Source organism: Haliaeetus albicilla, chromosome 3, assembly GCF_947461875.1.
Source record: "Haliaeetus albicilla chromosome 3, bHalAlb1.1, whole genome shotgun sequence".
Taxonomy (NCBI): domain Eukaryota; kingdom Metazoa; phylum Chordata; class Aves; order Accipitriformes; family Accipitridae; genus Haliaeetus; species Haliaeetus albicilla.
In genome coordinates, this window is record NC_091485.1 from 1,025,357 (window position 1) to 1,051,722 (window position 26,366).

General features: G+C 38.2%; 1 protein-coding gene across 3 annotated transcripts in view; it reads right to left on the reverse strand.

Moving 5' to 3' along the window:
• Nucleotides 1-26,366, reverse strand: part of DDC (dopa decarboxylase) — a 78,794-nt gene that overhangs the window by 24,981 nt on the left and 27,447 nt on the right. For all 3 annotated transcript variants that reach the window (XM_069778675.1, XM_069778674.1, XM_069778677.1), the window contains exons 3-8: nt 22,343-22,456; nt 21,560-21,679; nt 15,444-15,578; nt 11,936-12,079; nt 3,664-3,730; nt 1,448-1,542 (exon numbers count right to left, since the gene is read on the reverse strand). In XM_069778675.1, the coding sequence (XP_069634776.1) occupies nt 1,448-1,542; nt 3,664-3,730; nt 11,936-12,079; nt 15,444-15,578; nt 21,560-21,679; nt 22,343-22,456 (675 nt within the window). The remainder of the gene's footprint in view (nt 1-1,447; nt 1,543-3,663; nt 3,731-11,935; nt 12,080-15,443; nt 15,579-21,559; nt 21,680-22,342; nt 22,457-26,366) is intronic.

Below are 26,366 nucleotides of genomic sequence, written 5' to 3' on the forward strand. Positions count from 1 at the left end.
TCCAAGAATATTAAACATATACTCACAAAATTCATATATAGAGACAAGTGATATATTTAGTTCAGAATCTGCATATCACATTCATTCATAAAATTACAGCTGACCAGGAAATGACTTTTTTTTTTTACTGCCAGGGTATTTTCTTTTAGTAGAAGTCATTTTTTCATCTAAGTCGAAAGAAAAACCAACACAGAACAAGCATTCACAATACATGTTTATATAAACCATGTAACAGGCCCGTTTTAGTTGACATATGTTTAGGCGTGGCATCAGAGGAAACCCAGGTAGGTAAGACAGACATCGTGTGGGAAAGGCTTCATCCATGTTTTGTGTTTCAACAAAGGCAGAAGCCACCAGCCTTAAAAAAACACGGACAGGGGCCTGCCAGCACCAGGGTCTGACTACTCCATATAGCACTTTTCTGTTCTCATTTGTTTCTCATAACCTTCCCTGTCACTTGTAAACAATTAACGATTGTTCTCATAAGAGAAGATTATCTGTCTGTCTGTCTCTCTGCCTATACATCTATCTGGCTATCTCCCTGTTCTATGTAAGGTAGGAAACCTATTCATGGCTGTTAAATATTTACTCTTATGACAAATGCTGGCCCATACAAGGGATGCTGTTTCATTTCCTTCAGGAACCAATAACAATAATTTAAAAAAATATTCCCCCACAGGAAATTACAACAAGCTTCATTTGCTGATAAAAAAGAGACAGAAAGAAATGCTTTATTTGTGAGGGGGTTTTCCCTCCTCTTCTTCATTAGTCACTACCTATCAGTGCTGTGTTTAAACTTCTGGCTTTACCAAACAGTAATATTTTCTCCACTAACGTGGAAGACGAGGACTTATCTGACTGTCTGAAGGGAGCAGCAGGAAATTGAAGTATTCTTATCTAAGCAACTGAATGCCAAGTAGCTCAGCAAGGGGGGAAAAAGGAATAGGAGTGCTGTTGGGGGAATATTTCATTTAGCGCTCTCGGTTATTAAACCCCGTCTGTTTGAAATACAGTTACTGGTGGTATCCTATATGACTTTCAGGATATAAGCAAAAAATCAAACATAAGCGGCTCATTAATTTGTTGAACTAGTTTTCTTTTTTGTGTAATATAGAATTAGGGTGTTATAAACGTGCCTTTTTGGATTTTTGGGAAAAACTTCCTTTTTTCTATTTTGTAAGACACTTTGTTGACTTACTACTACTTGCTATTCTGAATGACAAACTTTTACATATTGTTGTAACTTGCACACTCCCAGAATAAAGCAGTAAAAATTATATAAACATAAGTAATGTAATAGAATGTACAGTAATTTGTGGTGCAAACTGAAGTGCAGCGTACTCAGAGATTCTAGAAAAGCCATTAATGTTGGATGCATAAGAAAAACATAAATTCTATGGAAGAGCAAGGTTTTAGCAGGCTGCTAGAGAAGAAACACTTCATTCACCTCCACTCCATTTAAAAGATGCCTGAATTCAGGGCAGATGAATGCACTCCCAGCATAGGCTGCATCAATATGCATCCAGATATTTTCCTTATTACCTAAAAAAAAAAAATAATTGAAGGGGAAATAAATTAAACAGAAGATTAAAAAGCCCTATTAATTTGCATGAAACCAAGTGCCTGAGAGATTTTTCTTTGATGTTATTATTTTCCCAATTTAAAATTAAATTAAGAGATTAAATGTTTCTACCATCTGGGTTTCCATTAATACATAAAGATGTATACGTAACATATTCTTCTTCCTCCCGACTTCTACTGGAACAGAGTCCTTACATGTCTAGATTTATCGTATTAATATTAAGCAACATAAAATATTAAATTACTTTGATTTAAAAGCCATTATAAAATACACTTTCAAAAAATGTATCTAGAGATGTAGTTATCATTTCTATGGTAATAAAACTATCTACTTTAGCAAGAGGAGCTAGAGTTTTAGCTGTGCTCCCCACTTCTAACTCATGAATCGCAAACACATGTTTCTAAACAGTAATTTTTACATATTGATATACGTGCATGTGCATGCTTTTGAACTACGTGCAGCAAACTGTTTATTTCAAGGACTGAGACACTTATGCAAGAGCAAGCATTGAAAGGTTAATAAAGTGCTAGTTTTGATTAGTCACTGAATGGTTTCTGCAGAAATATTTTAGCATATGAGCCTCTCATGTATTCTCTAATTTAGTATTCACACTCTGCTATAGATCACCTGTATTAATGCACACGGTAACAATTCTGGTCTATGAGCTGATGACTGAAGCCCACATAACATCTTTACACTGGTCACCAAATAATTCTGATGGGTATTTCCACATACAGAGCTATATCCATTCAGATCTGCAATTGGGCATCCAGTTCATGCTGGAATTTGCATTCTTGTGAACTACATTTTCTTTTTGCATAAATATCTGGAAAAGGCTAATAAAACATTATTCATAACATCCACAACTTAGGTTTATTTGAAAACATGTTCAAATTTCAACTGATTATATATTTTCAAATATACTTGGTTTAAGACACTGCCTTTATTTCATAGAACTACTGCTCATGTATATTAAGAAGAAAATTCACCTGCATGCAGAAAAGCTAGCATGACACTTATGATTTGAGTAGTGCACAATCCTTCTGCTGGTCTCTGCTGCACAAGCAGAAAATCATTGAGAGCAATTGGTAAAACACGTGATTAGTTGCTATACCTAAAAGCATTGGTGTCACTATTTTATTAGGTCAGGTCTATAGAAATAACCTGAACAGCAAAATAATCTCTAGCTGCTAAGCAGACTACTAGAAACCTTTTTGGAAAGGAGGACTGGGAGAAGCTGAGTCTCTGGGGCTTGTGCTGAAGGGCAGGAAACCTCACAGAGCGAGTCACCACCACACAAACCCCAAATGTTTTAGGCTCCACTTGAATAAAGTAACAGAACGTCAAATCTAGCTGTATTTCTATGAGGCTGCTTCCAATTGCTTATAGCTATAAATTTCCAGTTCTAAACGTACACTTGAATAGATATGGTGCGCTTCTGCTGCATTTTCATCAGCCAGCAAGCTTGTGCTTTTGACCAAGCCTTTCTGCAGATCAAAGCTTGACACCACAGACCATAACACAGAAATACTTAAGAAGAGTCTGTGACTCGGTCACAGTATTAAACACACTGGCACTTGTCCTGTTTTCTTGCAAGAGGAAGGAAATCGAGGAAGGGAGAGGAAGGATTAAGGAAAATACATGTGAATTTTTGGTGCATATTTCTCTGCTTTTTATAGTCGTTAGAACCAGATAGAAACAAAACAAAACACTTGGTGCAGAGGAGAACTGGAGTTCAGCTTTCCCCTGATCTTCACCATTGCTCTAGATGCACTTGCAGGTAGAAGGGCTTGAAGAAAAGTGTTACAGGCTGAAGCACTTACAGTAATTTTTCACTGATAGCGTTCCAAGATATGCGCCCCCCAAAAAACCCTTGAGGCAATGCCCTCTGTACTCTTTTAACAGTTTGAGAATGCAAGTTTGCCTCTTGACCTAATATTAGAAAGCAAACTGTAACTGAAGGTCTCATCTATAAGTAGCCTTACTGAATTTGGACACTGACGCTGCACAATGCCCTGGAAATGACTCAGCATGGCTTAAACTGGTATCTGCAATTGTAGAAAGTAGCAGCAAAGACTTACAAATAGGACCCAGTTCTAACAGCTTGTCAAAGGAGCAGCAAGGTGTGGTTCCAAGTGTCGCACAGAACTGCAGAGCCAAAAAACCAAAGGCAAATAAAATTGAGTGTTACAGCAAATTACCAAATGAAAAAAAAAAACCTGTCTGCAAAGCCAACAATAAACTAAGAGAATAGATGATACAGGGCAAAATAAATTTATTTTAGCCAATACCTGTCCTTCAGTGGAGCTTATGGGAATCTAATTTTTTTTTTTTCCCAAAGGTCCCATAAGTGTCCATTGAGACAGATGCATAAAATTGAATCCTAATCTAAAATTGACTGATAAGTAATGTATTATAGTCACAGTATTATATTAATGCTATATTTTATGTATTTTCTATGTGTTCCACATGCTCATCATGTGGCCCAATACTAATATCACATATCAATTATCATCAAAATGATTTGCAGTTTATGGTATATAAGCAAGCTCTGAACTTCAGCAACTTAAAGGTGGTGGAATTCCTGTTGACAGAATGGATCATAAAATGTTACTGCCTGAATTCAAGAGCCACAGCTCCGTAACCAAGACTTGTAACTGATCTGTGCTCAGTGGACCTGCAGCCTGGGACCTGTTCACTAGTAGCGTATGCTCACTATTAGGCTTGCGAGATTTTTTCCCAGAGAAACTTTTTCTCCCAAATTCATCCTAAAATACTGGAACCATTCCTCCTTCATTCTGTTAATGTCTCACTTAATGTATCCTGCTGCATGACCAGTGGGCCAGAAGCAGAGGCAACATAAAATGCTGAAGTTTCACAGTAGAAAGAGAATATAACTAGGTGAAAATGAGCTATGGTAATTTACTGGGAATATGCAGGTAGAATTATAACCCCCCAAACCAACTACCAAGTGCATACAAACTGACATTAATTTATCTTTCATTGCTACACTTATGTTTTAAACACCTTGTCTCATTTTTGTAAGCACTAATAAAGGCTGGGTGTGGTTTTTGACTTGTACTGGATTTTTCCATGATAAAAGACACTTTACAGTTTAAATAGCAAATAAAGTATGCCGGTTTTTAGTTAGAGTATTGAAATTCAAAGGAATTAGATCATTTATCCAAGGTCACACACAAACTATAGTACAGCCAGGAGATGACTATTAATATGTAAAATCCAGAATTTTGGTATTTTATTTTTGTACTTCTGGTTACTTTCTCTGCCAAGTACACTGTCAATGCACTATCTTTTGCTTTCATGTTTTTCCCTATATATCTGCAACTAGCTCCATTTTTCTGGTGTGTGTATATGTGCACATTCCTCAATGAATTCATGACAAGACCTATAAGAAGACAAAGGAACACCTAGATGGTACTTGTCAACCCACTAGAGCTTTCAAGAAACAAACATGCTGTCACAGCAAAACATAGATACACTTATATATTAAAATTCCATACAGTGCATTTTTGTCTTACAGCTCTAAAATGAGTAGGTACGCAAGGCCTTTGCTGCTCTCCCTTGTAGCTGGAGTGATACCATCAGGAAACGTTTCCAGTGGTTCCTTCTCTGCATTGGACTTCTCTGGCTCATCCAACATGCCAAGTAATATCTTCTATTTCTTAAGCATCTGCTTAGTTTGTCCAGTGCAGTAGGTCTTCCTGCTATACTAGAGAATGTCCTCATTGCACAGCAGCATGCGTTGTTGCCATTGCTGCCTTAGTTGTAGAGCTGCTGCAGGTCAGGGACAAGTTCCCGGTGCCCAGCTGAGAGGTGCAGCTGGTGGCCTGAGTGTGTGGGACAGGGTGGACTTTTGCCCTGTTCTGTTAGTCACTGTGATGTGAGTAAGCACTTCTGTAGCAAAGGATTTTGCTCATGCTTATGTCACCTGATGTGGCCTTATCTGCTTTCAGCTTTTTAGTCTCTCTCTCTAGCACAACAAGATTTCCACTTCTGAGAAAAATAATTTCATGTAATTATGCCAGTAGCAAATTGTTTGCCAAAATTCTATAATCTCTTTTAGCCTAATACCATGTTTCACTTGCCAAGTGTATCCTCTTTTGTATTCTTCTAGCTTGGACATTCACATGCTGTCTCTCCTGCATTTCACTGATATCTTGTTAATTCTAGGAGTTCCCATTACTCAAAACTTAAATGATGCCAGCTTTTTCAGGAGGGTCTTTTTTCCTTCTTTTTTAAAAGGTGATACACATTTACCCTTATTTCTGCTCTAATTAAACACGCTACTTTATAGCTACCACTATTTTACCCTTTTATTTGTTCCCCTGAACACTCATCCTCACTCATAAGTTGTCACCCGCTTTCAAGCTAGAGGTTTTATTGACTTTTTCACTTCTACCAGCTATTGGATATTGTAGACTGTTACAAATCATCTACAGTCACATCTTGAAGCAGGTTCCGTACACATCTCGGGACTGAGAGTTGTTTTTCCGTCTGGGGGTTCCCTAACTAGTCCTCCCAATAACTTCTCATGAAGTTTTAACATGTTTGTTTGGTTTTGCTTTTCACATTTCCCATCAAGCTTCTTTTTCTTCTTTTCATTCTATGAAATAAAGTGGCAACAGCACACTAGAAAGGTCTGGCATCTTGGAAAAATAATCTGATTATGAGACAAACAGTTGGATAAATGTGATGGGATTTTTGTTCGCAGGTTCCAGGTTTTTAGAGAATTCATGCAAAGTGAAAGATGGTTGTTTTATTACTTATTAAACTAGATTTTTCAAAATTTCCAGGAAATCCCACACTAACAAACATACAATAAAAAGGGCAAGTAGATATGTATTCAAAAAGCCAGAAATTTAAAATTATACATCCCAAGAACATTGAACTAATTCAATAATCTATTGCTAGAGATGTAAAACCTCTCTTTTGAGTACACTTTTGAACATTTCTGCATCTATATTATACCATATACCTCAGAGACATTTTAATTGTTGTAGGGAGCTGAGTTTTTCTGTTTAATGGAAAGTACTCAGATAGTACTCAATTCATATGAATTTATGTACACTCTTAGAGGAAGTCATGCCCTGCCTTTGTATTGGGCAGACCTGGTTAAATGTAGTCATATAAAACCCTGAAAACATTTTATCCCTGACAGCCCACATGTTCCCCCAACTTCACAATTACAGCAATATTAATTGCTATGATCATGTTTCATTGCACCAATAAAAAATATTGGCTATGGGAAAAGTTATTATTAAAATAAGAAAGGGACAATTCAGTATTTTTTCTGTATCAAGCTACTAAGAACCTGAGTTTGAAACAAATACAGTTCTGAAAATGAGAAGCACATTGAATATATAGTTAATAAAATTTTGCTGCCAACACATTTTTCCCTCAAAATAATCTGCTCTTTATCTATACTGGGCCTTCCCATATTCCTGAGCCACATGAGAAGAACAGAATAATTACAGTGCCTTAAGATACATTACAACTTCTCTGGAAGTTTAATCATCCTTTGAGAGAGGTTGCTTTAAAAAGATTGCAGGATTAGTTTTTTTTAAAAGGAGTAAGTTTGCTCCCTTTTTTACTAAGAAGGCATGCACGTAGGGAGTGAAAATACTTTTATTGCATTATTGTCTATCCAAAATGTTCCCACAATCATCTTTGGCTGAACTACAGATCTACAAATTGGGTCACAAGAAATGGAGGATACCGTGATGAAAATTCTAATTTTTCTATATACATAAAGAGTATGGGTTAACCCATTGGATTGGAAAATACCCAAATAGAGTGCACTATAGATTTAGCTATGTATTTTTATATATATTTTATGATAATATGGTGTGGACTTTCTGTCACGATTAGAGTGAAATTATCTTGGCTAGTCCATCAATTGAAATAATGATGGAGATTTCACAAAAGAAAGTTACATGTTGTTATTAGTTTTGTACTGCAGTTAAAGTATTCTCTTTCTAATCAGGATAAGGAGTATGTTGCTTCAATGAGAGATTATATGAGTTCAAACATATGCTTAGTTGTTTAAATAATGGCTTATTCTGTAAAGTATGCATGTTTCTAAAATAAATTTGTTGTCCTCTCTGCAGGTGCCTAAGCCTCAAAGCTACTTGTTCTAATTCTCAGAAACCACTTAAAGTGACAGCATGTGCTCTTGTCAGGACTCGCATCACCCTGCCTCAGTACTACACAATGAATCTAACTCAATTTGTGATCTGTATAACACTGGCAAAATCACATTTGTGCAAAGGGCGGGAGACAGGTTGCATCACAGAAATGGGACTGATGGCTCAGTATAGCCTGCAGGCCTTCTCCTTTTCAGGCTGTGCACTTTAGATTTGACTCAGCCCTGGTTGCGAATACAAAGCAGCTAAAATGCTTGCATCAGTCATCTCATGTATTACTTTCCTGAAATCAAGAGCTATGTCATGAAACACGCATGAATCTTTATGATGCCTGAGAGCAATGACTCTCAATCTTTTCAATTGGAAGACCTCCTACAGCTTTTGAAAAAGATGTGGACACATTTTGCACAGTTTCACCACAAAGCTTTTCATTTGCAATTAACTAAAATGAAGCAGGACTTTCAATGTTCTCTTATTGTTTTTGTTTTCACCTACTCATTTGTTTGCCAGCTTGTACTCAGGAGAATGCCTGTGGCTTGAAAAAAACTGCAACAGTTTACTAAACCACCATTCAGTCTTTTACGAAACAGCAATTATTCACAAACTGTGGGTTAAGAAACGTCACCCTAGACATCTGTACATGTCTCAAGAATGCTTCTTCCAAATGGAAATCTGTGGTCAGGATCTAAGTGTTAACTTCTGCTGAAAAGATGGATCCTCTGTCATTCTAATTCTGATTTATTGTTTCCCAAGTGAGTCCCGGATACAAACAGCCTGCTTCTTAATATCCTGCAGTTCATCATTCAGAAGAGTCATTTCAGCTAGAATCAGAAAGATTTCACTCTGGGCCTTTGTTCAGCAGCAAGGCAATCACCTTACAGCAGCTTTATACTGGATGAGGTTGTTGGAGTATATTGTACCATATATATGCCAGCTGCAATATATCCATGTTGATTTATGAAAGACAGCATAAAGCTCACAGGCTTTATGAACTTACACATGTTCAAGTGAACTAGGCTTGAACGCATGAACTATGTCTGAATTTAGCTATGCTTAACTTAGTGGTCTCCACATTTGAGAATCCTGGTCAACGTTCATCCAATGTAGAGGCCTGTCTCAAGTTGAGAGCATAGGGCTCAACTGAGAAAGGCATTTACACATGTGCTTAGCCACCGGTTAGCATTTATAATTAATAAAATGGACATGACTTCAGTACATGCTTTAAAGGTCTTCCTTAACTGGTGGCCAGATGAAGGGCTGCATATCAGCCACACTTGGAAATTGCTCCTCAGTAAATTGTGGCAACTTCAGTGCCTCAACACCTGACACTATGCTTTGTTTGCACAGTCTGCTTGCTTTACTGTATGAAAATATCTCTGTTTCAATTTCTGCAAAAGTATTTTGAGAGACAAATTAACACAAGTCTGAATTAGAAATTAAAAAAGGAAACAAAACTAGACGTCTGGGTACACTAATTGGCAATAGCCTTCACCAAACAAAATGATATACACATTACTAGTGCTAAAAGATATTGATGGTGGACAGGAATTCAAAGACTCATTTTAAAGACAATGCCCCTCCCCAAAACAGGCTGACTGCCAAATCCTATGTATGTGAAAAGCAAACCTATAATTACCAGATTGCTGTAATGAGAGAACCTGTTTCACATCAAGCAAATGCACCCCTGATTCTCCACTCACCTCTACAAGCAAAGCACTTCTATCTAGTTAATTTCCTTTTTAATCCCTACAAATTCCCTACAAAACTTTTGGGTTTTTTGCTGATAAGGAAGACTGCATCAGCTTGGACACAACCAAGATGTCTTCATTAGCAATGATCTCTCTGCTGTCACAAGTCTCTTCAGGCAGAATTTCTTCTGTTAAACTTTTTGCTTTGATGTTGAATCACTCCCCTTAGTGAAGGATCAGTGAATACAGGGAGACAAGGAATAAAGTGGCATAAGGTGTTTCCTTGGCAATGTGCATATCTTTGTCACCAGGACAAAATAAAATAGCACCAAATTACTCAAGAACAAAAGAAATGGAAAGGCTTTTGAAATCTGCGAGCCAGAAAAGGGAGCACTAATACAGTGCATGGACTGCTGCTCAGCATGACAGAGAATTAACACACCTTTTCAGTTAAGAGGCCAACCATAAGGATAATGAGATCTAGTTTAATCTAAGCTGACATGTTTTATGTATACAAATAAATGGAAGACCTGGTACAGGCCATATTAACTCAGACTGAGCCTTTGCTGTCTTTGAAAGCCTGTTTTGCACAGCTAAGCAAACAGAGGAAGAAAAACAACAGTTAAATCACCCTTTGTAAAGGTGTCACTGAGTACATAAACCAGAATTTTTTATTTCTTTTTGCTACACAGAAAAATTAATAAGGAATGAATATTTATCAGGGGCAAGTTGCAATTTTTTGTTAATAGACAAAAGGTGAGGAAAAAACACATTAACTTTGTAGTTAGTGCACAGAGATGTGATATAGCGCTGTACTTGTAACTGTTTAAAATTAACAGTGAGACAAACAAGTAGGATCCTATATAAGATCTTATGAGCTGGTACCATGTAACAGAGAAATAAAACATGCCTTATGGCACATCTCCACTTCAATAGGTGCTGCCCACAGAAGAAAGTTCATTTTGGAAGCCCTAGAGATGCTTTGTTTCTCAGTTATAGTCTTCTTATATTGGAAAGCAATTGATGGGATGTGTTTGGTCATTCCGAAGACTCACTAGTTCTAGGCAGGCTAGAAATTAGCAGCATTCTATACATATGAAAAATGCTTTTCACCCTAGTCATCCTCATACTGCATAAAAACAGACACTAAAGGTTAATAACAGGAAGAGTAAAAAGATTACATTTTCAAAAGAGCTTGGTGAAATTGAAGATTCTTTGTCCCATTTGGCACTTATCCATGACTATAAGCAAGCTTAATCTGTTAATTCTTCTGAAAACAGTTCACAGAAATTTCAAGTCACATTAGCCCTTTTCAAAATGTTAACACATGAAAGAAAAGAATTAACTGGCAAGTCAGACATGACTTTTCTGAAAAAAAATCATGACATTTTTAACTGTCTTAAAAAAATCCCATTTCTGAAGTTCTTGGTTTCTAAAATATTTTTTTTTTCCCTTCCAATTTTTCTTCAGTGCAGGCCAGTAAAAACATGTTCTTGGTAGCATATTATATCCTTTAATAGATACATCCCATGGTCTATAGCAAGTTTTGTAGGGCATAATGCTTGGAAATGAGCAAAACATTTTGTTGATGATGTACAAAAACATAACAGAGGTTACTTACTCCATGAAATAAACAAATGGTAATATCTTGTTTTAACTTGAAATAATAAGATGGTGTTCGGAACTGACAGCAGGAGCAGATCTGATGAATAAGCGAATATTCTTTTCAATAAGGTGCTTATCATAGTAGAACCAAACTTCAGAATTGTATCCAATCTAACACTGTTCTGTGTCAAAAACTGGGGGAGCATGAGCTTTAGCTACTGAGATATAAACACATTTGTTTTTGCTAGACTGCTGTGGAAGCAGGAATCACTGGAAAAGAAAGTGGGCAGATAACAAGAAATGATGCCACCTAAAGCTTCCACAGCCAGATTCCCTATAGCTCACCTCATAGAGACAAGTCATATACTCACAAATACCTGTCTGACAATATCTGATCTTGATGATTATTTGGGGTGTATTACAGAAGTTAATTTATTTGCTGAAATAGTGAGGAGTGGAAACTAGTGGTTTTTGAAAATACTTAAGTTTGACACCATCATTTAATTTATTGCCTTTAAACTTGTTTTACATGTAAGTTAGAACCTGAAAAATAAAGGTATACCTTTGTAAAAGAGGCATTTCAGAATTCAAGTGTTAGGAGATTACAACACTGCAGGATTACCTGCAACTACAAAATTCACCTCCACTTATTCAACTGTCTAATATAACTTTAAGTCCTTTTAAAACATTATTTTTGCTGAGAAGTGCAACCAGCTGCTCAAATTAGTTGCTCCTCCTGCACAGAAAGCTATGTGAAGAACATTCATGGAACCTGTCCTAGTATTCTAGCTAGGCTGCCTATCAATCCCTCTGTTAGGGATGAGATCATCTATTCATGTCAAAAATAGCTTATCAGAAGCTATAAATCCACTGATTAATTAAAATCCAGTACTCACAAAGAATGGGATAAGACCAGAAGCTTTGTCTTCATCCAAAACTTTCTTCAGGGCTGAACCACAAACACTAAATGTATCACCTGAAGGAACTTTTTTAATCTTCACAGCACCAATTAACGCAGCCCTTTCCACTGATGAATGAGCCTACAAGGAAATAAGCAAGTTTTAAGACAGATACCTTTTATTGGAATGTAAGAAGTTCATTTGAATTTAAAAAGAAAAAAATTCATTTCTTTCAAGTAAAGCAATACTTGAGATCCTGGGACTGTTGCTGGTATGTAACTGATACATACCTCTCCCTCTTTCATACAGACGGACACACATTCATATATATACATACACACACACAAAAATACAGTAATAGAAACCCTGAAGTATTCTTGAGACCATTGCCATGGCATCATTCTGACAAGAGTTCAATTAACCTTAGTGAGAGCTTTAATTAACGTGATCACAGTTAGGTAGGATTGATTAAGAGCTTCAGGATTTGGCTCTAAATCAACCAAAAGACATGTAGATAATCAGCTTGCCTAATAATGATTCGGTTGCTGATTAGCATATTTTAAAGGTGCACAGCTTTGCTGAACTCTAAAAAAAATATACGTCATGATATGGTATAGACTGAGATATTTTCTTACATGACCATTTTTTTAGATTACCTACTGACTAAATTGTGGTTCAATCATTCATTCATTTTGTTAGGCAATTAAGGATCATTCCCAATATGTTATTTTATTTATAACCCACTTTACTTGCATTCCCCTTAAATAATATTTTTAGAACCTAAAAGCACATCTCAGTAAATAAAAACAAAAGATACCATTAAGAAATTCCTATAAATTTGTGACGTATGATACAATAATAACCTATTAACAGTAAAAGGTATGCTTAGCCACAAAATACTCTCCTTTAGAGCATAACTAAAACCAAAAAAAGCTATTTTACCTTCCACCTTCTACAATTTCATTAATTGTCCTTAATTTGAAAGAGAAAAATTCCTCACCTTTTCATATTGTGACTATTCTCATTCATAATCTCCATCCTACTCATCTTGTTGGTTCTTGCTAGTGCCTACAAGAGCACTTACTAATTCTATTCTAATTTAGCATATAATCATGGAGAAGATTAAGCCAAAACATAGGTTGACCAAGACCAGATGAAGATAAAGTTTTTGCCTTTCGACTTCACGTATCCCTGGAACGACATGTTTTAAAGGCAGATTTACTATTAACTTGTATCTCATCAGTGCCTCTTGGTAAACCATTTTGGTAAACTAATTCAGCACCAACTTGAGAAAATTTGGAAGTCTAGACTTGAAATATAACTTTTTGAAGTGGAAAACAATGTGTGTACCATAGCAATACCATACTTCATTCAAGTGTACAATAGGAAGAGGTATTTTATAGCTGATTCATGCAAGAATTGTAAATAAGCAAACTATAATAACACACTAAGGTTGTTAGCCAGTCAGAACCTCTGAACTGCTTCCTCAAGCCTCCAAAATTGCATTATAACAAATATTATAACAAATCTTTAGTAACCTGCTGCTCCATGGAAGTCCTAGTCCTCAGCAAAGTACTTGGGAATCTCCCACCATCCTCGAGGAGAGCAAGGAACCAAGCAGAAATCAATGAAATGAATGGGCAGCTGCTTAAGGTAGCTGAATAAACATGGCAAAAAAAGGCTGATGAAGAAAATGGCCTGAGAAAATTTGAGAATATCAAAAAACTACCCTGACCTCTGTCCTGGTCCCAATCCTGGTCAGGTGTCTACTGTCTGGGGTAGCTGGATGCTCCTCTCAGCTCCGAGGTCTCACATTCAGTATCCCTTGCAAGAGGAGCCTCAGCCAGGATAGCCCAGGCACTAAAACAGACAGGCATCCTCATTTGTTTTCTCCAACCCTCCAAGTAGTTATTGGGGAAAGATTTGTTGCCAGTCCTGTTCTGTACTCACTTACACAAAGCAAAATTATTTCGATGCGATAAAGATTTTCCCCAAATGCCTAGAAGCTAAAATGATCTCCCAAGATACATGAGATCCGAGTTCAGCGTTCTGCTTTGAGTGTCCAGAGGCAGCTTTTTACCTCCCTCCTAATGCATTCTTGCAGCGTTGCTCTCTGTCAGTGCATGGTTTTCTCTTCCACAGAATGGCTTTGGTTTACTTTCTTTTGTGGATTACTGCCTATGAGTCATGCAGGTCTGTTCTTAATGCAGAAGGACCGGTGAGCTCTGCAACAATCTGCTTTGAAAGGTCAGCAATATCTTAAGGCAAATCCTTCTGTAAACATAAGATCCTCTGACCTTCAGTAGGCAGGAAGGCCTGTCAGTCCTCATTTCAGGTCAGCCACTTACATGGGACAAAAAATGAAAACAAGTAAAAGGTTTTGTGCATCACTGGGTCAGAGTTTGAGCTCTGGGACTGGCCGTCTGCACAATACAGACCTTCGGGTCCCAGAAAAAAAGGACAAACATCCTCTGTGCCTTCTGAAAACAGCTTATCTTTCCTCATATTTTCTTGTCCTGACTCTTCTCACCCTAGCAGTGTAGTCCCTCTTCCCACCAGCAAAGAGCAAGTGTACTTTTAACTTGTTCTCCAGTGATTTTTAACATAAACTTAGTAGTAAATCAAGGTAAGCCTGAAACCTGGCCATTTTATTCTGCATAATCAGATATTACTTTAAACTAAACATCAAGTACCAAGGAAGTTTCTTCTATCTCATTGACATGTAGATAAGAAAATGTCACAGCTACTGAGAGAAACAACATTGCTTGGCCCTTCAGTAGGATTAGTGTGTCAGAAAGGTAGGAGCAGCAGAACTGACAAGACTAAAATTTGCTTTCATTAACAGTAAAAGCCTCTCATGGTCCTGGCCTGCTGAGAATTTAGCCTAACTCAGTCTGCTAAATACCACTCAGTCAGAAATCAAGGATTACATTTTCTGTTTTCTTGTAAGATTTCTTAGCTGGATTGATACATGGAGATCTTAGGAGTTTTTTTTCTTTTAAAAAAAAAGAAAAAATGTTTGGGCTTCTTCAAGTACTATGACCAATTTGCTTTATATTCATGCACTAGGTTTGTCTGTGTGCATGCACCTGCACCCATGCATGCATACAGGGGGAGGATGTATGCGTGTTTGTTTGTGCACGTGTACGTAGGAGGAAAATAATGTGTGCACACATGGACACACAAGCCTAGATGTAACAAAAGATGGTCTAGACTTACTCAACACAACTGAAATTAACACCTTACTCAAGTATCCTTATTTACTTCAAATGAGCTCTTTTTGTAAAGAAGTAATATTTATGTAACACTGACCTCTGGATATTTATTCTTTGTATTATGGTAGCTCACATGAGATACCAGCCCACTTACGATGTACAATAAGATTTAAACAAGCAAAACCAAATAGTCAACAATCCACACAGTTTCTATGTAATTCACCTACCTATTAAGATGTCTGAATGTTAAGTATAGACCCCATGTTTCCATGTTTTTGAGAGGTACTCACCTGATCGGAAGCATAGGCCACCAGCCTGCTCATGATGTCTGCTTCTGTTAGCTCAGGCTTTTCTGATTGCAACCATCTGATAGTTTTTGTTCTTGCAGCAAGCAGTGAAATCAGGGTGGCCTCGCTTGCACTTCCCTGTGGGACAAATTGAAGGAAGGTTCAAAAGAAGGACATTCCAGAAAAAGAAAAGCAACATTTTCTTCCGTATGAATCTGCAAAGTTATTAACAGAAACTGCATATGAGAAACTGCGCAATCTCCTGCTTTTTAAGAATATGTGTGACAGCAAGGGAGGAATCTATTTGATCTTGGTCTCCTCCTTCCTGTCTGCTCTCTTTAATCTCTATGCTTGTTCAGTTTAGGCACCAGCCTTGCAATCAATGCTAGAAAGCTGGACTCATAGACTTAAACATATGTGAAAAGGATCTCAAACCAGGCACCAATCGTTTGTTAACCAGTAACAATGGCAGAGTAACTGTTGATTTCTGTTACTCCATATTTCCACACATTTAACTTTCATCAGAATCTGTCAACTCTCCTATCAAGCAACATGCATAATTATAACGCTTATTTAACATTTAGAGTTACCCTGGGCAAGTCAATTATTGTGGCTAAAAGAAAAAAAAACACTGAAAAAGCAAAAAAGTTATGATTCAAAATAGCTAACTCCATTTCAAAGTATTAGTTACGTATGTTTTCTTCTTCAAAAACACTGAGATGAAAGGAACAGTCACACACTATTTTTAAATGGCACTTTGATTCACAAAACATGAGTTTAAATTGCCTTTTGGATACTCTGTGACAACAAAGAGGGGAATTTTTTGTATCAATTGTTCCATAAATTTCACAAGAGAATACAAGTTCCCACAAATTCTTTTTATGGTTTTCCTCTAGAACAGGCAGGTCAAACATGCTCTAAACTGCTCTTTTAAGCTATAAGTAACAGTTTGTAACCATGTTCATAAATTTCAGTGGGTTTGGGTGTCCATTCACAAGATCGAGTTTTTAGGTACTTTCAAAGTTGAACAATTGTCACACAAATATTCCCCTGCCAAGCACATAACAGTCCAAAGAATAGTTGCTTATATTAATAAGTATGTCTCAGAAATATCCCCAGTGTCAACAAGCTAATTTTGGAGTGATGTTTCTTATCATGTACCAAAATTCTATCCTCCCTTTGTTGACGACCTCTGTATACTTACTAATGACAACAAATGTTTAAATATTTAGGAAGTCTTATTGAAGAAGTAAGACTGGAGGTGGGCCTGATCCTACAGATTTCATACATGAGAATGATCCCAGTGAATTCAGACTTTCTCCTAATACTGAAGTTAGCTGCGCTATTTATACGAGACAAAGCTGCCTTCTACATGTCAACATCTCAACAGTGAGTGAACTCAGTCCAGCTGAAATTCAAGAGCCTCATGAACCGAGTAAGCAGGAAAAAGGACAGTCCCTAAATATTTACTAAATGTATTGCCACGATGAATGTATTTTATCTGCCTTTCTGGTGGTGTGGGATTTGACGAATGTAGACCCCAGGGTCTGGCTCAGAGCACAAAGATGAGCTGGAGACAGTTTTGTGCATTTCTTATAGCTGCTGCTGCTGCATACAGCATTACGGCAACTGAGGGAAATACTACAGATACATACATACAGAACGGTATGGGAAAACAAATATCCCTCTTGGGTCAAGTAAGGTAGAACTTCCATGTAGAAGCAAGTGGTGAAGGAAATTCTGTCCATTAATTACAGAAAACACAATTTGGCAATCTCCCCGTTTAATCTTATTCTACATATGGTCTGTAGCCAGACCATAATTCAGAATATTAATCAGAATATCTGAACACCAAGAAATCATGCCTGTCCATAGCTCTCAAAATTCCTGATGCCAAGAGCGTGCACACAATTATCTTCATCTTACACATAAAGAACTTTCAAGATCTGATTCATCTTACTTTGTCTAAAAAGTTAAATATCTGAGATAAAATAATTGTTTAGGGTCCCTTAGTATTCTGTGGAGAGAGGTAAGCCCATCCAGAAAGCAAGAATTCCATCTATTTTAGGCAAATATTCTGGACTGAAATAAATGGTTCCTCTAAAGGTACCTTCTTCTATGTTCAACTTTATCTGACAAAATGTGAGATGAATTTCACACAGTGTAAGTTTCCTGATGAGAAACTTCTGTCACCATGTCTTTCTTAGCAAAACTATTTCTGCCATGCTTAGCACAATGTTATCTAAGTAACAATGAAATAAAATACCTATGCTTCCTGACAGTCCTGTGAGCTAGAATATAATGACTTGGGTCCTGGATGTCCAGCAGATGAGAAATGTTTTAGTCAAGAACATCACCTATTTTCTGGGAAGCTGATTTTCTTCCTTTTTTTTATCTTTTTTTTTTTTTTTTTTTTTTTACAAGCAGTATATAATTTTCTAAAGAACACTGCATAATCAGAAGACCTGCATAATGGGCATACACTATCAGACAATGTTGCCTGAAATATCCTTTCCAGCAATTCAGCAGGCAAGAATACTTTTAATTTGTGCAAACCACTGCAACTTATTGTGATGCTCACACAGTTTTTCAGGTAAGTTGTATGTCCTTACAATGAAGTTGGGCAACATAAAGCCTGTGTGCAAGACCTTAGTCCATCTCGCATCAGGCAAGTCACTGAAAACAACCTTTCTAAACCTGGGTTCTTCACAGTAAAGTTAGCTCTGCCACCCTTGCATTTAATATGTGGGAAATAATACTAATTATTACTTTTATTAAAATATATATATTTAAGGGGATACACGAAAATCTTTCAAATATATGTGGAGAAAATGGCTTTTTTTTTTCTTCTTTTTTTCTGTAATGAGAAGGCCCTATAAAACCATTAGTGTCTTTCCAAGACATGTGAGAAATATGCATATTAAAGAAATGTGCACAAATGTATAAAAGAAAATGGCTGTAGGAAATTCCAAAGGTTAAGACACTAATTTGAGATCTGGAAATTTAAGCCCCCACTATTCTGGAGACAGCCTGGCTGGGCAAACAAATGACGTGGGCTCAAGAATAGCCTCAGCCTTCTGAGGAATGCTACAAGATGTCCTAGCATTCCTGGCTGTTCATCCAGGCTGGTGCATATTCAGCATATACAACAGTTCTTATATGAATTTCCTTGCACAGAAACAAGGATGAAAAGGAAAGGCCTGTTGTCCAGCTGAATCTTTACTCCTGATATACACCTGGGTCATAGCCTAAAGGTACCTGAATCCAGCAACTTGGAAATGATTTTGGATGTCTCATGATAGGCACAGGCTTTTTCACCTTGCCTCAGTTTTCATAAGTCACCTTTTTTACACTGAAGCTTACAGAGTTTGCAGAACCTGATTTGTAATGCTCTTCTATTCACTTGGCACCAGTCTTGGACTAAATATTTTTGAGGCAAAACCCCCTTGGTTCTTGAACTACTCAGCTAACTGACAAGAAAGATAAATCAGCAGTGTTCCTTACCAGGTCAAAGATAGGCTGAGTCTCATTTTGTTTCACCCTTAAAATACTTCTTCTTTTCAGAGCAAGAAAGCTCTTTAAAATTCAAAGTAGCTATACTTTTCAGCAGTTTGTCTAGAATGAACAGCAGGATACAAGCTTCAGGAAGAAAGTTGCTTTCCCACTTATTTTAAAAGCTGGTTTTTTCTCCTCTTGAATGCTGTATTCTGCATTAAGTGAAGGATGATGATACCTTTCCTTTTACCGCAAGCAAATAAAGGTTGCCATGGCAAGCAGGCTCAAGAGGCGGAAGAAATATCAGCAAGAGCTGATGTTCATGTCCACCAGAGCTCTGAACTGAAATTTTCTTTCATCTTTTGCCATTTTCACATGTCATCCTGCACACAACAGAAGTGCTTCATATTGACATAGACCTTCAAATGTAATTAAGAGCCTATTTTCACAGGCTCAGTTTTACCCAATACCACAATAATTACTTGGTATTTACCAAGACAATGACTGGCACTTTCACACACTTATGTTGTCTTTGCCTCATGCTCTCTTATTTGTATCATTATTGTTTCAAGAGTAAGAAAAGATCTGCAGCACAAATTACTTCATCGTAAGCAGGAACACAGAGCCCACTTTCGATTCCTGAAACTGACTGGTTTCTGATTAAAATTATGGGCAATCCAGCATTGTCAGCCTGGAAGGGCAGTATTTCCTGCTGATAACCATCAGGCATAATTGCTTGCTTTCACTGGTACAAAATAAGTACTGCTGAGACACGTGACAGAACCTTGATTTCTTGAACATAACCCCCTCCCTAGTAGTCATAATAATAAAGATCCTAACAGAGCAAGCAGATGAGTAAAGAGTTATACAGGAAATACACTGGTGTAGGTACAGCTCTGCCTAGGAGAATCATAGCAGTTGGGTTAAATTCATACTTGCCTGGGAAGATGTTGGGAAGAATTCATTGGAATATGCAGTAGGCATTTGCACCTGACATCAAAGCAGCTCCCACTTCTAGCATGTAATTCAGATGTATTTTAGAAGCCTACCTTAGAATAAAATGGATTGTGCCCTGGCCTCCAATGACCAGGGCCAGAGATTAAAGGAGCACAGAACAATTATTTAAAATTCAGTCTTTTCCATAGTAGAGATCTATTTTAGTTAGATTAATAGTTGTGACCAGAGTCTGCATTTGCAGAAAGACCATGCACTAGTGGAGCCATGGCTGGCAAACAGTATAGCTTTCTTATGCATGCAAGTTTGCCCGTTGATTATATATTCACTATCATACAGATACTCTGTTCAGATATTGTAGGCTTTCATTAAGCAACATCATTTCATTAAGTCAACAAAGTTTGGAGTTTTGTTCTGGTTTGGATACTGCAGTGTAGTCTAAAAATTGTGTTATCTACTGATAGAACCATTTAGGTTCAAATTTTAAGCAGGTCTTCATTTTATTATACTATTCCAATATTTCATTTTGTTATATAAGGGGAACTTCTTAAAATAATTTCAATTTCTTTGACAAAGACTGATAGACTTTCTACTATAATCTGTTTTTTCTACTTATAGAAGATTGTCTCCTATGTTCTTATCCATTGCTTGATCTCTGACACTTTTTTCTGAAAAAAAGGAAAGCTGTTTTGGAAACTGACTGAAGTAAACATTTGCACATGTATAAGGTGGACTTCATGGAAGCCTTTGTAACCACCTTTCGTGATCCTTGTCAGGAAAGGAAGGACAGAAAGGAAGAAACTAATAATGATAATAATAATAAAATTACAATAACAATAAAAGAATTGTAATATACAAAACAAGCGATGCACAATGCCATTGCTCACCAATTGCCAACTGATGTCCAGTTAGTTCCCAAGCCACCCCCCAGGCCAACTGCCCCCAGTTTCTATACTGGGCATGACATCACATGGTATGGAATACCCCTTTGGCCAGTTTGGGTCAGCTGCCCTGGCTGTGTCCCCTCCCAACTCCTTGTGCCCCTCCAGCCTTCTTGCTGGCTGGTCACGAGAAGCTGAAAAATCCTTGACTTGGTATAAACACTACTTAGCAACAACTGAAACCATCAGTGTGTTATCAACATTCCTCTTATACCAAACTCAAAACATAATGCTGTATCAGCTACTAGGAAGACAATTAACTATTCCAGCTGAAACCAGGACAGTCCTCTGCTCAAAATCCTCAGATATATTTCTATTTGAGAAGGCTTTTTTCTGTTTTCAGCCACAAAACATTGCTGCACATTGTTGGTAAGCATGAGCTCACTTCACTTGATCAACAAATTAAAGTTTCCATCCTACATGACTTTTCAACATTATAATTTTAATTTTAAGCCCAAATTGTGCTGTTATGTTGAACTACTAGCAATTCTTCACAGACAAGAGTGTTTCAGAATTCAGCTGCTCTGAAAACAAAATCATTACTTTTGTGGATGATCCTACTAACCTATGGACATTCTCACAGAGCATCAGTCTTTCTGAAAATCTGAAAGGAACCCATGTGGCAGAAGAAAAATATATCTTTCTTTTATTAATGTTTTGGTATGAAGGTTTTACAAAATCATAAAGCCCACAAACTCATCCTGTATTTTTTTTTATGTCCCCTCTTACCTGAATGACTCCTCCACCTTGGCCATCCTTGCCAGCTAAAAACTCTTCAGGCAAATTAATCATCTTCCCTAGCCAATCCAGCATGACAGTCTCCAGCTCTGTGCAAGCTGGACTTGCTGCCTGTGTTGAAAAATAGAACAGAGGGAATAACCTCACTAGACCATGAAGAGAAATGGGATCTACCAGAGCAAGAATAACTCTTTCTCTCTCTGTCTTTTGATTACAGAGGAAGAGACTAGCCAACTTTAACAGCTACATTAGGGACCTGAAGACCATTTTGTGCATGTTGTTTCTAATACTTACTAAAAAAATTTCAAACTGGGCCTCACATAGAATCATGACTATCAAATGTTAAAGCTAGGATTTGCATCTTGCATTTTTTTTTTCCAACATCAAGTACCAATCTCTTTTGAGAAGAGCCTATCTCATATGAATGTGGAAAATTTTCCATTCATCCAGATGATAAGAGAAGTAACAACACCAGGCAACAGTCATACTACTTAATGAATTACCAGTAAGTTAGCACTGCTAACACTAATCCTAAATGCTGGTCATTTTTCCAGGGCAAAAATTCTAAGAGGAAATAGCCTTTTATTCCTGGAATCATTCAGGGTGTCTATGTGAAAACACCTATTTAGTCAAGGAAATGTACCTATAAAAATAGTCCTGTGACTTCACTGCCATTGATCAATAATTTCATTGAAGATTGTTACTGAAATGCTTAAAATCTTGGCAAGGTGAAGTACTATTTCCACATAGTGGTACATACCCCAGTAAACTTACCCAAGAGAAGCCCACACATCCTATTCCACCACACAACATATCTGCAAGAAGAGCTGGGAAGGAAGAGGCTGCAGGGAAGTAGGCAAAAAAGTATGGACTGTGCCAGTGAGTCACCTGTATTAAGGGAAAAACAGTAATTTTTAACTAATGCAGGGAGCAGAAACAAATTGTCACAAAATCAGAAAAGATTGGGACCAGTCAACAGTTCTGGACTACCTGGCAGTAACGTAGGATCCCATTTTTTAGAAAAGCTTACCTTTTTCTTCGTCTCAATTTTTTTATGTCTTTTACTCAAATTAGAAGTAAATTAGTCCTTGCCCCCACCTCCCAACAGATCTAAAATCAGAGTTCTCCATTTGTCTGCCTAGAAGACAAGACTTGCATGGGCAGTGGCAGCACAGGTTTCTATGCAGGGCACTGTCCTTGAGCCTCTGCTTTCAGGGACTCTCCAGTATTTTGTTCTTTCGTCTCTATCATGTGACTGACTTAGCAAGAGTGTCTTCAGTGCAGCAGAGGTCCACAGAACTCTCTTGCCCACACTCTGGAGTTATTTGCTAAAATTCAGGCACTGAATCTGGCCAAACAGCTCCTCACCACAAAGTGAAACAATCCATTCCAGTATCCAATACCTTCTGTGGAAAATAAAACTATCATCTCCCACTAACAAGTTGTGATTTATGTACAATTCCACTTTATATGTACTAATATGAGAGAACAACACAGTAACTGCACAAATTGTAGTCAATTGTCTTGCAGCAGCAATATTTAGAACTATCTTATGCAACATTTAAGCAGTTTTAAGGATCTGTGAGATACTTGATAGTGCTCCACGACTCCAGTCTAATAAAATTTGAAAACAGGAAATGTACTGCCAAACTGCAGTGTTCAGTGGAAATAATGTGATACAATACGTTTGGCAAAAACAACTTTCACATTCAAGATAAAATGCAAATTTTAGAAAAAAAAGTGCTTCTAGAGGATTAGATGGACTATAAGCAAAAATTCAGCAGAAAGCATATAATATCTTTCCTTGGCTGGAAGTCCAGAGGCTGCTGAGTTATTGAAGCCTAGCCTTTTCTTATGCTCTTTTGTTTTCTTTCTTTCAATACTAGAGTTCTTCTGTTACAAGTGGAGGATGGTAAGAGCATACATTCTCTCTTGCCCGAGCTCAGTGTTTCCTTACTGTTCTGTTCCATTCCGCATTCCCACCTCTGATGAATTTTACCTTTCACACTCCCCTCTCTCCCAGCCTGTGATAAGGTTTCTGGTTCTGGAGCTAAATTGGGGATCACTGTACCACACTGTTCTGCATGCTGCGAATATCCCTTTATTTCCTCTTCTAACCTTCTTCACGCCAAGAACTAGCTCTTCTTTCAGGAACATGCTCCATGCTAAGGGGAAACTGTCTTAACTCTTGTGCACAATGAATCAGATATTACTTTCTCTGCTGTAGTATACCATATATAATATTTCAGATAGCCCTATCTCTTTCATATGAAAACAGCTCCTATCCACTACAATTTTCCACTGTCTAAACTAGCCCTGTACCTAGTATGTTCAAGATTTCACTTCTACTGGTCACTAGGTCCAAACCTGCTCAAATCAGGTATCCAAACACAAGCCACTGTGAACATTTTTTGCTGTATCTCATATCTGGTCAGGATCTCTTTCTTTGCTGTAACAAAGTGTCATGGTTTCAGCCCAGCCGGTAACAAAGCACCACACAGCCACTGGCTCCCGCACTCCCCCCTTGCCCCAGCAGGATGAGGAGAAAATACAAAGAAAGGCTTGTGGATCAAGATAAGGACTGGGAGGGATCGCTCCCCACTTAAGGTCATGGGCAAAAGACAAGCTCAACTTGGGGAAGAAACAAAATCAATTTAATTTACTACTAATCAAATCAAAACAGGATAATGAGAAGTAAAGCCAAATCTTAAAACACCTTCCGCCCACCCCTCCCTCCTTCCCAGGCACAACTCCACTCCCAGTGTTCTCTACCTCCTCTCACCCAGTGGCACAGGGGAACAGGGGACGGGGGCTGGGGTCAGCTCACCACACCTTGTCTCTGCCGCTCCTTCCTCCTCAGGGGGAGGAGGACTCCTCCTCACTCATCCCCTGCTCCACCGTGGGGTTCCTCCCACAGGAGACAGTTCTCCACGAAATTCTCCAGCATGGGTCCTTCCCACGGGCTGCAGTCCTTCAGGCACAGACTGCTCCAGCACAGGCTTTCCCATGGAGTCCCAGCCATCTTGGGGGGCATCCCCCGCTCCAGCGTGGGCTCCTCCCCACTCCCCTCCATGGGCTGGGGGGCACAGCCTGCCCACCACAGGCTGTGTGGGCATCCCTTCCTCCCACATTCTTCCTCCTCCCTCACTGACCTCAGCACCTGCAGAGAGGGTCCTCTCACATCCCACTCCCCGGGGGTTCCCCTTCTTAAATCTGCTCTCCCACAGGTGTTACCACTCTCACTGATTGGGTTGGCCTGGGCCAGTGGCGGGTCTCACCTGGAGCTGGGGAAGCTTCTAGAAGCTCCTCACAGGAGCCGGCCCTGTGGCCCCTAACCCACTACCAAAACTCTACCACACAAACCCAGTACACAAAGTTTTAAAGCACTTGTGGCAAACACCTTCCTTTACAAATCAGAAAAAGATAGGATGGCACTTGGTTCTTCACAGGAAAATGATAAACAGATAAAAAAATACCCAGTAAACAGCAGTCCCTGATAGGACCCACACACACAGATGTCCACTGACGTCCATAATGAGCCAGGACTGCCACTGTTCATCTCCCCAACTCTAATCCTCTGTGATCTGTAAGACTTGTGACATTTATCTTGGGTTAATCAAGTTAAACTGCCTACTTGCTGGGAGCCATTTGTTTGATAAAACACAGCAGATTCCAGTTGCACCACTCACACAAAGAGAAAAAGCCAAAAGCCCTAGGGCAAGTGCAGCTGCGGTTCTTCCTCCTGCCTCCCCTTCCCCCTTCTCTTGAAGCAGCTGTAAAATTCATTTCTTTCACCACGTTGGAACAGACACACTTAGTCAAATATTGCAAAGAGTGTGACATAATTGATGTTTGTTTTTTCAGCCCTCTGCTGATAAACAGTGGTACACAAGTGTCTTGGGTTCAGTAATTACCACTCTAATCCTTCTCAGAGACATTTTATTTCCCAGATTTCTTCTAAGGATGTCTTTCTTTCTGTGGCTTGCTTAGTCTAAGAGTCTTCCTTTACCACACACTAAGGATACGTACTTCAGCTGAAAGTTCGTAGATTAATAGATCCAATCTTCAGTACTGCTCTTTGCAGTTATAACTAAACTTGATCATTTTTGGCTCTAAAAAAAGGGGAGATATATTTCAAGAGAACAAAGCAAGTCTGAGAGAGAAAGGTGACTCCCACTGATATTTTTATATGCAGATCCTTTCCACCTTGGCTTCCTGCTGTGGAGATCAAAGTTCAGCAGTGGTTCCCCTCAGTCCTTGTGTTACATATTAGGAACTTAGCACCATTATGGTCATTATCATATAGGGGACTGCCCTTTGAAGGTCTACATCCAATTTCACAAGAAATCTCCATAAAGTTTTACCACTCACGAATGCTTGTTCTCCTATAGGGTAAAGACAGCGATAGATACTGCATTATTGCTTTACACAATTAATTGATCCTTGCTCCTCTGAAGGAACACCATTTTTACATTTTCAATCATCCAGTAAGTACCAAATATCTGAATGCAACTAACACAGTAAAGATGTCAACATGAAGGAAGCAAGAATCACTTATGGGCCACTGATAGCTTATGGGCAAAACAAGGTTTTACGACCTCTGTCATATTACTTATTCTCTCTGAAAAAGCCCAGTTCCTCATTTATAAAACAGAGATAAGACATTCCAGGGTGAAACACTGGAAAAGCACTACAGCTGAAAAACACTAGATGTACTTATGAATGTTATTCTTGTCAGGAAAAAGATGGGAAGATTAAGGGAAAATATAATGGGGGCAGATTGTCCCTATAGCCAATT